Here is a 13,500-nt window from a genome sequence, read left to right as displayed (position 1 = left end):
TTCAGATCTGAATTTTCAAGTGAGATAGTTCTGCAGCTTGAGTAAGGCCTATTTTTTACTGTTGGGGCAAAACAGAGTAAGGCTTTTCTTGACAAAGGATACTCAAGTTTGCAAAACAAAGTGAAGTTTTATAATACATTGATTTGCATGGCATTTTTCAAGAAACTTTCTGCTAAATGATAAAAATGGGTCTGAGTGTCTTCGTGGAGTGATATATTTATAGGTAAGTTAGGAGTTTGAGTTTCAATACTGCCTGTGTTAATATAATTCTGGGCATTTAATTTTAGTCTTTACAATTTATAATGTGATTGAAAATGGTGTTTGATATGCAACATTGGAAACTTTGTAGTTGACAGAAATACTAGTTGTCTTTCAGGTGTTTTTTTTTATTGTCTGTAGAAAAACTCAATGAGAAATGTTTCAGATTTCTCAGTCAGTTGACATGTCTGCAGACTTGAAGTTTGTAATAAGAATTTACTATGTGTCCAGTGCCCTGGTTTGCTTGGACACAGGGAATGTTGCTGTTCCCACCTTGTGGAAATGGCAAGATACTTCAATAGTTTAACAAAAACTATAACATTTTTAGTGATTTAGTTTCTCAGTGTTAAATTGAATCTTGTTTTTTATTTAATGTGTTCTTAAAAACACTAGAATTGCATTATGTATTTGGAAATCTAGGACTTTAACTCCATGCATAAATCTTTGATATCTTCAGTGCCTGTGATTTCTCATACTGGCTGGAAAGTGAAAAATACTTAAAACTGCTTCAGATATTGAAAGTTTTCGTCAAATACATCTCTAGGAACACATATTTATCTAAAGGGCTTTCCTGTTACTAATTTTGTTAACATCTTTGTTCTATGTGGCTTTTTTCTGATTAATTAAGGAGCTCAGGAGTTTTCAAAGTGTGTGTTTTTAATTGGCTTAGTAAAATTAGTGCAATACATGGATATTCTTTTTTAATAATGGCCTATAGCTTGTGTCTGTTAATATACTCATGAAAGTGAATTAGCAATGCATATATAAAACCCAGACTTTTTTTTTTTTTTAGTTCTAACTGTAGGGTAGAAGGCTGAGACCATGGAAAGCAAACCACATGGTTCCAACAGGAGTGAAATATCTAGATGCCTCTGGGAAGCTAAGATTTAGTCTCCAAGTTACCCAAGTCTTTTTAAAAAGCAGGAAATTATGGGGAGGGTTGGTTCTCGACTTCTTTCACCATCTCCCCTAGCTGTTCTAGTGCTGTAGCCTGTATTATGGATTAGGATTCTAGTGCAGAGTTACTGAGTATTTACTCCTGTTTTCTGATGGTTTGTATTGCTACACAGTAGAATCCCTTTGGGCTTTCTTTGGTGTAGGAGTTTGCTGTTATACAAGAACAGAAAATTGGTATTTGTTTTGCTGATTTAATTATGCAAGTTTATATAATAACAATGTTAGTCCTTACACAAATAAACATTGCATTTCAAATGTCTTAAATTGTGGATGCTAATGTGTTTGCACTTTTGTACATTAAATCCACAGTAATGTTTCTTACAAAGCTAGATGGGCCCCAAAGCCCTTTATGTGGTATAGTGTTAGGATTTTTTTTAATACTAATAAATTAATGTTAAAGGATTAAGATTTTTAATTTTAAAGGATTGGCACTGTTAAGTGGTCTATGTGTTACAGAGTGCAGATAACATCTTGCAACTTTTGAGCGGAAGATTAGCTTTTCTTATTGCTGCAGTCCTCTTGGTATTCATATAGCGCTGAACACTTTGTTGTATTATTTGGGAATGGCTTCATAAACATTTTCCTACCATAGGCAAAATACAGTTGATTCCACAGGTGAAGATGGAAAATAAATGTTAGTGTGTATTTCTTTTGACACAGAGACCAGAGTTGCTATGACATAATTCCATTATACAATTCAATGAAGAAGAAAGTGTTGTCTGACTCTGATGAGGTAAGTGATTGTGCCTTAGACATTTCCATTGACAGACTGGAGAAACGGAATCACCTTTTCTGTCCTCCTGCTGGATGCCAGAGTGCTATTTTTGTGACTATAAGGGAGTGGGGTGTACTTTTCTGTCAATTAAATGTTTCTTTTTGTCAGCCATTAAACTGGGTAAAAATCCATCCTCCTCCTTTAGTGCAGAGAGCTTTAACAGTTTATTGGAGAATTTAGATTATTTTTTTTTTTTTTTAGACTTTGGAGAGGTTCTCAAAACTGACAGTCACATGAAATGTTCCCCAGGGGGACAGGGATAGAGCTGTAAGGACTCAAATTATAAGTGAAGTATTAAAGAACTCACCTACTCATATATGCTTATATTTTTTTAACCTTTTTATGCGACTCATTATCTTGCTCAAAGGAAGAAGAGAAAGATACAAATGTGCCAGGAACTTCCACTAGAAAAAGAAAGGTAAACTTTTATATATTTTTAAATTATTTATAGTGGTATGCATCATTAGAAATGCATTTGTAAACAAATGAGTGTAAAACTGAAAACATTTTTATTATTGTGTAACTTCAGCTTCAAGCTGACTGAGGTGGTGTTCTTCTGAGCTGTTCAATGTAAAAGCATTTCTGTCTGTGCTGCTGTGTGCTACAAATTCATTAATTAGAATTTATATCCTGCAGAGTAACTCTTCCATTATATTTTGTATAAAAAGCTAGTTTATTTAATATATACCAGACAACATTGTCATTTCAGGATCATCAGCCGAAGCGGCGGCTGCGTAATAGAGCTCAGTCATATGACATTCAGTCATGGAAGAAGCAATGCCAGGAGCTGCTGAATCTCATTTTTCAGTGTGAAGACTCTGAACCATTTCGACAACCAGTGGATCTCCTTGAATATCCAGTGAGTATTTCAGAACAGGAGGCTGGTTATGATCCAGTTGATAGGTGGATTTTATTTTTCAACTGTGACCATTTTCCCAGCTTTTTTAATTGAAACTTCAGGCAGCTTTATTGACATATTTTTTCAGTGCTTCATTGTCACCTGATAATAATGTTTATTGTCTTTTTCAAGTAATTTCGGAAGAAATTGTACTTCTCTGCTCTCTTAAATTAGCTACAAAATGTTTTATATTCAGGGTTGCCTATGTTTATAAGTAAATTACAGCTTTTGCGATTATGATGTCTTTCATTTCTGAGTGAAAAATAGTCATTTGAAGTGCATATGTTGATTGTTGCATGTGACAAATGTCATGGAGCAGTTTTTGTTTGCATTTCAGAAGTATAAAAGCTAAAAGTAGTTTTCATACCACAGTCATCTGGGCTTGATGCATAAAAAGTACCCACTGAAGAACTGTAGTGAAACATTAACTGTAGTAACAGTGACTCTCCCAAATTTCACTTTATGCCTGGGTCATTACCCTGGAGTTCATATTGCCGTGATCAACCATTTGTAACTACAGAATATTATAACACAGAAGTCTTGTTGCCTTGTATCTCTTTTAGCTTTTCAGTCTAGTTCTACTTTAAGTAACAAAGCAAAGGTTTTGCATGCTTTCCTTCAGTTTTTCTTTAGAAGATCACTCTGAGGTGATTAACTTGGGGGAAATAATTCATCCCAGTGGGAGAAAAGAAGTGCTTCTCTTTTGGAAGTCACAAGCAGGTCTGTCCTGACACTTCCACAGCCAGTGGGGTACCATCATTTTTGAAGTAACTTAAACTTGATGTTGTGGCTGAATCTAGCGGCCTTTTATGTTTGAGATCCTCAAATGAACTGATGCACGGAACACTCTGCTCCCTGGCGTCACAAACCTATTTAATGTTCAGAGGCACTCGCACAGTTTCTGTTTGCGCTGATGGACTTGGTATTTAAGCTTTTTGTAATATGGGTATTCCTCTGTTTCTTCCATAGCCTAGAAAAAAAGTTCTTTTATTGGTTTGAACAGGGTCCTGTTTAAGCCTGTGGAGTTTTCATTATTTTAATATTACTTGCCTAAATCGTCAGGTGTCCGTTTGGGAAACTGCTCAGATTTCAGCAGGGATGTGCTAAACGTCTGATCAGGTTCAAATATTCAAACTTCATATTGTAAAGCTAGTGTGTAAAAACAGTATTAGGCTTAGTACCAAGTTTGAGCTGTTAAGCCACCCAGGAGAGCTTGTATTCGCACTTCCATGTTTCCTGGTTATCTTTGTGACAGTGTCGGTAATACAACCCTTAGGATACAGAATTTTGAGCTCTGTATTTCAGTAAATCTGTTTGCAAAATGAATTAAGTCTCGTATCAGTTAACTTCTAGCCTCGATCCTGGCAGGTATGTCTGTGAGGAGTTATGTTGTGTACAAGTAGAAAGGAGCAAAATGTCTTCCAGCAGTCTTCTAGAACTATTTAAAAAGGACATTTCGTTTAAACAGGTTTATCAAATGCATCCTAAAAAAAAGGATATGTTAAAATTTGGAAAAAAGAATTGTAATACACTGCTTTGCTATTTCTTAACAGGATTATAGAGATATTATAGATACTCCTATGGATTTTGCTACTGTTAGAGAAACACTGGAAGCTGGCAACTATGAGTCACCAATGGAGTTATGTAAAGATGTAAGACTTATTTTCAGCAATTCCAAGGCCTACACACCAAGTAAAAGATCAAGGGTAAGAGTTTTGTTTGAAAGAGTACTTTCAGCTGAAAAAAACAGAACAGAAAAACAGAGAGACAGTGTAATTGATTACTTGAAAAACAAGTTTAATTATTTCTGATACTAAGACATGAATATTTCTGAGAAAGTATAATAGCTTTTTTAAAAAAAAATAAAGGAACATTGTCTGTTTAAATGCCTAAAGTTCTAATGTTCTGCACATGTGTTTTGAAAGTAAATATTGAAAGTGGATCTAAAGGGAGAGCCACATTGAAGGAAAGATCTGTAGAAACATGATTGTGGAATTTAACTGATATCTTGGGCAAGAAACCAGATTTTCAAAACACACACGGAGCTTCAAACTCCTCCACTTCAGAGGTTGCCCCAAATTAAAATGTCCAGGTATAGAGAGTTGAGGATAATGGTATTGTATGCTCTTCACTGGTATTCAATAAGATTGTAAAGAAGGACTTAAGATTTCTGGGAAACAGAACTGTTTACATAAAGCATGAGCCTACAGAGCCGTTCTTACTTAGCTGATAGGAAATACCCTGCCACTGGTAGAGTTAATAATGTTTTCTCTCAGATTATCTTGCAGGTGCAGTATCTGTTAGCAGTGAAAGTTATAAATATATGTTTACACATGTTCAAGGCTTCTGTGTAGCTTTCCTTCTACTAATATGCTTTAGGTGTTAGACTAGAATTATTAATATTTTTTTATGTTTGGCTGTTCCAAATAGCAAATTAATCATCAGGACTTTACTATCTTAAGACACAGAGACAAATTCCAGAAGGAATGATGAGTGATTGGTCTCTCTTCAGTCAGTAATAGACAATTGCACTCACTGTTTGGGCTGCCTAAGAATCAGTCTTTTGTCTTTCGGTTGCATCAAAGGGCAGGGTGTTTTGGGCAGGTCTGGATTCTTTTGTGGGTTTTTGTTCTCGTCTTGATCTCCTCAAACCAAGGTAGAATGCTTGATGTGATCTTCGCTCCAGTGTAGTTTCACAAATTCTTCTGATATTTTTGTATTTTTTCATATTTCTTCCAGACAGACTGGTATAGTAGTAAATTTGTAGCTCTTTTTTATTTTACTTAGAAGAGGAAGCTTCTGGTGTCAAGAATTTTAATATTCCAGAACCTATGTACTCTCAGTGCATGCAACACATACTAGTTAAACAGTGATGTTTTCACTCGTTATTCTTACATGACTGATGTTAACTTGAAGAGTAGACATAAACCTGAAAGCTTTTCTTCTCCTTGGTACATTAGACATACATTTTTGTATCCTTTTTTTACATGTTTTCTTAAGAAATATCTTTGGATGTCCTCTCTAGTAATGCATGCAGGGTTGGTTACACTTAGCTGTTTAGTCTGCTGCTCAGATAGTTTTTCTGGTCTGTCATTAGACAGGCAACTGTTTAATATTGCCTTTCTGCTTCACATTCTAAGTAGGTGCCGTGTCCCCTCTTAGAGTATCTAGGCGTTTCACTTCTGTGGTTTTGTTTCCAGAATTAATAGCAACTGTACTCAGATAATGAGGCGTGATCAAAACTGAGTTTGATTTGGTCTCTCTAAATCATCCAAGGCTAAAGGCAGGGGGGAAAATGTGCACCTACGTAATTCTAATACATTTTTGTACCTCTTGCAACCAGCTCACTGGTAGTATCAATTCATCTGTAAGAGGATATGAGGAAGCAACTTAATATAGAAGAAAATTAGATTTCTTGACCCTAGATGTGATACAGTAAATTTCTGTTAAGGATTTCTCTGTGGTTCCTGCTGAAGCTGGAAAGGGATGTGTTCTGGAAAGGCAGTTGAAAAAGGGCAGTGAAAATAGTGGCTTTTCTATTTTTTCCTTTTGTGTGTGATCTTCAGTGGTAATACACTTTTCAAAACCATGAAAATAGTTAAAGCAAATGTACACATGGATTAGTGTAAATTTGTTGAGACAGACTGTAAATTTCCTTAAAACATTTCCCTAAAACATTTCCCTATTAATCAATTTATTTATCATTGAACAACAGCTAGAAAAGTAAGTGAAATGAATGCTTTGGAAAAGTGTAAAACTTGCTTGTTTACTGGCTTTTCTTTTTTAGATCTACAGCATGAGTTTGCGCCTTTCTGCTTTCTTTGAAGAACACATAAGTTCTATTTTATCAGATTATAAATCTGCCCTACGCTTTCATAAAAGAAATACAATAAAGAAACGAAGGAAAAAAAGAAGTAGAAGCAGCTCAGTTTCTAGTAGTGTTGCATCCAGGTACATTATTCCTTTACAGTATTCATGAAATGGTGTGCAAGTTTGACATTCCTAAACAGTAGAATTTAGAGTGGTTGTGTTTGTTTTATTCATATTACTTCCTTTACTATTCCCTATATTACAGAATTATAGCTTTGACATGCAAGTCCCTATGATGTGAAAGAGTTTTAAACTTAGAGCTATCCTGGTGTAAGTGCTTAAAATTCAAATAACTACTAAACATGCACAGCAAAATAGCATTGTTTAGGATTGCGATGACATCGTGCTTTGTCATACAACTACAGCTTTTATTGTAAAGGTTCACTTTTCAGAGGCTCTCAGCTATGTGAATTTCCACAGTAAATGTCATATTTTTAACATACTTCATACAGAGATGATTGTTTTACTCCTATGATTTCAGACACTGGTATTTAATTTTATTTTTTCCTGTAAAATAAAAAAGTGGTCAACCAGGATACAAATTGTTCTTCCTTTTTCAGCCCTGAAAGGAAGAGGAGATTAATAAAACCTCAGCTGAAGGCAGAAAGTTCTGCCACCTCTTCATCTTCTGCACCTGCACGGTCAACAGCACTGAGACATGCTCCACCTCAGATGAATGGAAAAGCAGCTGAAACCTCTTCCCTGGTCCGGACTAGAAGCAATAGGGCAATAACAGATGTGGCTGTTATAGAGCAACCATCTACTTCTTCAGGAGCAAAGCCTTTAACAATAAAGCCTTTAATTACAAAGCCTAATACTACTGCAGGGTCAGGAAAGTCAGGCAAGTTGGGGTTTTTTGTTTTGCCCTTTTTTTTGGTTGTTGTTGTATGGGGTTTTTTTGTTAAGCTGTGAATATTTTTTTAAACATAAAACTTACTTTTTGCAAATATTAATGTATTTGTTAAGACTGGTTCTGTTTTCAAGCTGTTGGGCCTTTGAGGTACTTTGGAGGAAAACTGAGGCTGTTACTTTATCCAGGAAGCTTTCTTGCTTGTAGATCACCAATTCAAATTGTTTGTTTGTAGTAGAACATTACTTGTGTTTTAGCCAGATAAGACTGAATGTGGAAAAAACTACTTAACTTGAATAATTGTTTGTTTTTCCTTTTTCTCCTTCCAGTACTGGAGAATTCAACCAAACATTCCAAGAACCAGAATACTGTATCCATCCCTAGTCAGTCTGATTACAGTCATAACACCAGGAATAACTCCACAAGAGAAAATCCCGAGAAAGAGAAGCAAATCAAGCGCAAAGTAAAGTCCTCCACTGTTAATCAACAAGGTACAGAGTTCTTTGGAATTCCACCCTCCGCCCCCTCCCCAGTTATTGATGTGGTGGCTGTATTCTTGTACTTTATTTGTGATAATTTGGGGGTCGGGAAATTAGTATGCATTATGATTTAGCAGAATATGGAAGTCTAATGTAACAACTCAGTCACAGTTGTTTTCCTTCTTGATAAATTAACATGTTTTTCACTACTCTTAACACCATGTCCATGGTGTGATAACTGTGTTGTCTAACTAATTTTGATATGTTAACATATCTGTACATAAGAAGAAGATAGAGACTCCCTTTTTATAAGGAGTCATATGGAAAAGGCAAGGGGTAATGGGTACAAGTTACTCCTGGGGAGATTCTGACTGGGCACAAGACAGACATTTTTCACAATGAGAACCATTGGGCATTGGAATAATCTCTCCAGGGAAGTGGTGGATTCCCCAGCATTGGACACTTGTAATATTCAGCTGGACAGGGTGCTGGGCCATCTTGTCTAGACTGTGCTTTTGACAAGAAAGGTTGGACCAGATGATTCTTGAGGTCCCTTCCAACCTGGTATTCTGTGATTGAAGTTATGACAAGGATCATGTTATGAGTTCTGAGATTCCAAAGCAGACTTCTGTAGGGTCACACTTTAAACCCTGTGGGTTTTACCTAATAAAACTTAACATGGGTTATATTTGACTCAGTAATACTGAATGTGATGACACTCTCCACAACCATGAGCATAAAGGTCAGAGCATCCCAGCTGCAACTTTGTTCTTTCATTTTTTGCCCCAGCAAAACTGAACTATGCAGTGTTTACTGTTTCTGCTTAGTATATTTATATGGATTGATCAGACGTAGATTCATGTAATCTTCTGACTGAACTTGTTTGGTCTTTTGATGTCAGGATACCTTAAAACTCAAAGCTACTGTGGAGACTGAAATAAGATCTCCTAGTCATAAAAGCTTTCCTGTTGATGAAGGAGCTTTGAACTGTTATGAAGCTGCTGTGAAGCAACTAGATCCACTAGGCAACTTTACTCTGAAGATGCAGAAACAGTAGTCTGGAAATTGAGCCTCACCTGATTAATCTGTTTACTCATTGTAGTACTCCTCTCCCTGAAGATTATCTGGCCTTTCTTACTCTTCCATGCTTCTGAAAAAGCAGCTTGTGATCTGATAAGTTAAATCATACATCCATTCCTTGCAAGCTTTCTCACAAAGGCCTCACTGCATGGCTAAAGAATGTGCCCATTATATGACTGGATGGTTGGTCATGTCAGAAGTCAACAATCTGCACGTTGTTGATGTGATCCCTTCTCCCCTGTATATCTATTCATATGACAGTGGAGGCCTGTGCTTTCAGTGCATGATGGGGCACATCTGAACACAGCAGAAGCTGTGTATGGATGTTCCATCAAAGGACTGGAGGTACTGTCACGCTGGCTGCAAGTCTGCTCCTGGTCATGTTACAGGCAAAGGCTGTGTTATCAGAACATGTCCATTGGGGTCCTGTGACATTCCCCACCAAGGAAGCTAGGTACCACTCACCTAAGAAAAACTCATGGCCCATAGAAGTCTTGAAGCAAATGCCTTCTGCCATGTGTCTGTTAATGTGAGAAATTTGTGCAGATTGCATACTTGTTTTGTTTTGTTTAAGTCTCATGTTTCTACCCTTTTTCTTGATTGTTGTTGAAATAACCCTGGTCTAATGAACTGGCTATATTGGGATGTTACCTCAGGCTGAAAGAAACTTATTTTTCCAGAGATTACCTGCTGTGAGGCATTTCCAGTCCTTTCAGCAATGCTTCTTGAGCACCTGCCTTTCCCGTTCCCTTTCCCGTTCCCTTTCCCGTTCCCTTTCCCGTTCCCTTTCCCGTTCCCTTTCCCGTTCCCTTTCCCGTTCCCTTTCCCGTTCCCTTTCCCGTTCCCTTTCCCGTTCCCTTTCCCGTTCCCTTTCCCGTTCCCTTTTGTTTTTGGTTTTTTTCTTTCCTCAGGCTACCTTGAGCTAACCCCAAACAGAAGTTAGTCCTCATTGCCTACTGGCATGAAGTTCTTTGAGCTCGACTTTGGGTTCCTTAGATTTTGACAGATTGGCAGTCACTGTGAATCCATTCAGATATTTTAGTAAGAGTTTTATTGAGGCAGTATGAAAATGGATGTAACTGCAAATCTGTTGTGTGATAAATACTCTCATTTCTTTACAGCAGATTGCAAGGATAACGCTTTGGCGTCAGGAAGCATTCAGGTAAACGGACATGGAGGACAGCCTTCGAAACCTCCAGTTAAAAGAGGTCCTGGACGGAAACCGAAGGTGGAGACTAACAACAGTACCTGTGAAGTGGTGCACAAGAAAAGAGGCAGAAAACCAAAAAAGCTACAAATTCTTGAACAGCAAAAGGTTGCAGAGCAGAATACCATCCAGACTGCAAGGGACATACCAGAAGAAGCCTCTGCTTCTACTGCATGCAATTCTCTTTCTGAAAATAATATGAAGGAAGACTTGGTACAAAAAAAAGGCCGTGGGGGTAGAAAGCCAAAAAGAAAGATGAAGACCCATCAGGTGGGCTCGGACCTTTTAGTTCCTGCGAATGTTAAAATGCAAACAAGAAGCAGGAGGAAAAAGATAGATGAGCCTATGGAGGAGGGGTCTGAAGAGCTTAAAGACTCTGAACCTCACATGAGAACTAGAAACCAGGGTAGGAGGACAGCCTTTTACAATGAAGATGACTCTGAGGAAGAGCAAAGGCAGCTGTTGTTTGAAGACACCTCCTTAACTTTTGGAACATCCAGCAGAGGCAGAGTCCGAAAGTTGACTGAAAAAGCAAAAGCTAATTTAATTGGTTGGTAATTTTTACCAAGGGTTTTACTTCGGAATGCTATGAAGCAGGTACAATAAAGGAACAGCAGAACAGACTTCTGCTTCCCTGCTGCTATTATGGGTTAGAAGAATATGTTCTGATTTGGGGAGAAAAATTTAGCAAAAAATGAACTGAAAGAACATTCTTTGAAAGAAATATATATTTTAAACTTTTGCTATTTATTGCCCTCCAAATAGGTTATGCATTTCAACAGTCATTTTGTTCACAGTTGAGAATAATTGAAGCAATTTCTGACTGGTGTACGGAGTTGAGAACTACTCTGCTCGAGTAGTAAGTAGTATCTCTACACGATTTAAAAAAGGTGATAGAACTTTGAATGCCACAAACTGAAAACAGAAGTCCATTTTTGACCAAGTAGGTACACTTTGATTGTAAAGTCAAGTTGCCTAGGAAGGCAGATTTTGGCAAAAAGTGGCAGTAAATTCACTTACCTTTCTATTAAACACAAAAATACCAAACTTTGCTAATCTGAAAATGCTTAATTTCAGTTGTGATGGAACATTGAACTGCAAAAGAAGCCTAGCACAGGCTGTTGGTTTATCCAAGTTCTGCCAAACATAGCAAAAATGTAATCACAAATATATATATATGTATCCACATTGGAAAAAGTTTGACTGATGTCTAATTTTTCAGACCTTGATTCTTGTATCAATCACTAAATCTCTGTTTATTGTGCCAAAGACTGAGAATCAGTGCAGTGGAAAGCCTTTTTTTCTTTTGGAGTGTCAGTACAGCATACCATTTGCAGTGATAAAGCTGTGTATTGTTTTAAATAGTGAGTTGTTAACATTGTTCGAAATGTATCCTTTTTGGTACTTTTGGTAGAAAATAATGCACTGGTGGGGTCCTTTGACAGAGATGTTTTAGACAAAATGTATAATTGGTTAAAGGATTCAAGGAAACTACAGGACAGGTGTGGAATTATGATGTTTACTTTCTGGTCCAGATTGATTGTTGTTTCTACAACTTTAGACATGCTTAAGAGGCTAAAATGACCTACAAAGAAGAGTGTATGTGTATATATTAATATATACATAAACACGTACATATAAAATATTACCCAGGTATAAATTTTTTTCAGGATTTTTTAGATAGCACTAGAATTGAAAATAAATTTTAAAATGTCATACTTTATAGTTTAATTTTAAGGGGAAGATTGGTTATTTTCAATTATTAAGGTTAAAAGGCCAAATCACTTTTTATGCAATCATGTTTTATACAGTGGTCTCATTGCACATTGTGTTTTTCTGCACTTTTTATGGTATATCACGCTGACATAAGTCAATATACACCCTAAAGAAAAATTCCATTTAATGATTGTGCCTTGTATTCTATTATTTCTTGCATCCTTAGTAAAATTAAGTTGTCTATTGTAAATGATAACTATATGACTTAGGGGAATGTATTGTTATATGTACTGCTCTGGAAAAAAAAGCAGTTATTTATTTGTTTATGGTACATTTAGTTGTTTTATACCTTTACAAACAAACTTTAATACCATTTTCTATCACTTAAAAAAATATTGTCCAGTTTTAAGGAAAAAAATTAGAGAAGGAGTCATATTTTCTGAGATCTGGTATGGTACAAAAATGTAACCAAAAGTTTCCGGTTATGCATTATTTTGGGAGTTTGGGTAGTGTGAAAGATTTTTTTTTTCTATTGGTGTGACCCTAACTTAGTTGAAAAAATAAACCTGAAATGAAACCTCAATTCTGTACACCCTTAATTATTATTTTTTTTTTTTTTTTTAACAAATGTCATCTGCAATATCTGGAAGGGAAGGGCATACAGAATTAAGTCCTTAAATTTGCACAGATTCTGGATATGTATTTGAGGCCTGATTCTTCACCCTTTATTTTCTGTTACCAAAAAAAAAAAAGTTAAATGTTTAAACAAAGATCATTGGTATCTGGCACCAAGAGGAATAGAAATATGCTACTGTGGATGGCAAATTGTTATCCACCATACCTGATTTTATGTAGTTCATTACGCATTTTGCTACCAAAAAATGACTAAACTGTTTTCCAGATCCTCTTTGAATTGTTATGGATATGAATTCGGGTAACAGGGATTAGTTTGCATTTCGTTTGTTGGTATATTTATTTTTTCTAACAACTATTTCTTTATCATTCAATTAAATTGGAATCACTAAACACATGGAAAGATAACAAGCGATGGTTGTACAGTTGCAATACAGCTTCACAATTCAAAGCTCATTGATTCTACTTGGTAATTTTGTCAAATCTCACTGATGAAGGCAATCATTTGAAAATGTGTAATTTCCTGATGTTATCTGCATTGTAATATAAGAAATAGATTATATCAAAATTCAGCTTCTGTATTTACTCCATTTGTAATAATGTTTTATATGGCATGTTTATGTATGTATTTATATATCAAAAATACCTTGTATGTAAGTTTGGGAGACTGAAATAACATGCGTTCCCTTAACAGTAGGTAGAAAATTTTACATCTTAATTTTACGAGGCCTTACCTGCCAAACATGGATACTGCTTCCCACCCAATAATATTGGTGA

The 13,500-nt window shown here is 36.1% G+C and overlaps 1 protein-coding gene across 3 annotated transcripts in view; it reads left to right on the top strand.

Moving 5' to 3' along the window:
- PHIP (PHIP subunit of CUL4-Ring ligase complex) overlaps window positions 1-12,673 on the top strand; it is a 106,605-nt gene extending 93,932 nt beyond the window's left edge. For 2 of the 3 annotated variants that reach the window (XM_080341252.1, XM_080341250.1), the window contains exons 33-40: window positions 1,876-1,948; window positions 2,358-2,408; window positions 2,700-2,849; window positions 4,442-4,594; window positions 6,676-6,839; window positions 7,319-7,599; window positions 7,938-8,099; window positions 10,289-12,673. In XM_080341252.1, the coding sequence (XP_080197378.1) occupies window positions 1,876-1,948; window positions 2,358-2,408; window positions 2,700-2,849; window positions 4,442-4,594; window positions 6,676-6,839; window positions 7,319-7,599; window positions 7,938-8,099; window positions 10,289-10,932 (1,678 nt within the window). In that variant the 3' untranslated portion in view covers window positions 10,933-12,673. The remainder of the gene's footprint in view (window positions 1-1,875; window positions 1,949-2,357; window positions 2,409-2,699; window positions 2,850-4,441; window positions 4,595-6,675; window positions 6,840-7,318; window positions 7,600-7,937; window positions 8,100-10,288) is intronic. The other variant, XM_080341251.1, reaches the window with a different exon arrangement.
- Window positions 12,674-13,500: the final 827 nt, after the last annotated feature.

This window comes from Nesoenas mayeri (assembly GCF_963082525.1).
Source record: "Nesoenas mayeri genome assembly, chromosome: 3".
In the NCBI taxonomy this organism is placed as follows: Eukaryota; Metazoa; Chordata; class Aves; order Columbiformes; family Columbidae; genus Nesoenas; species Nesoenas mayeri.
This window is presented reverse-complemented; position numbering and strand designations above follow the sequence as displayed.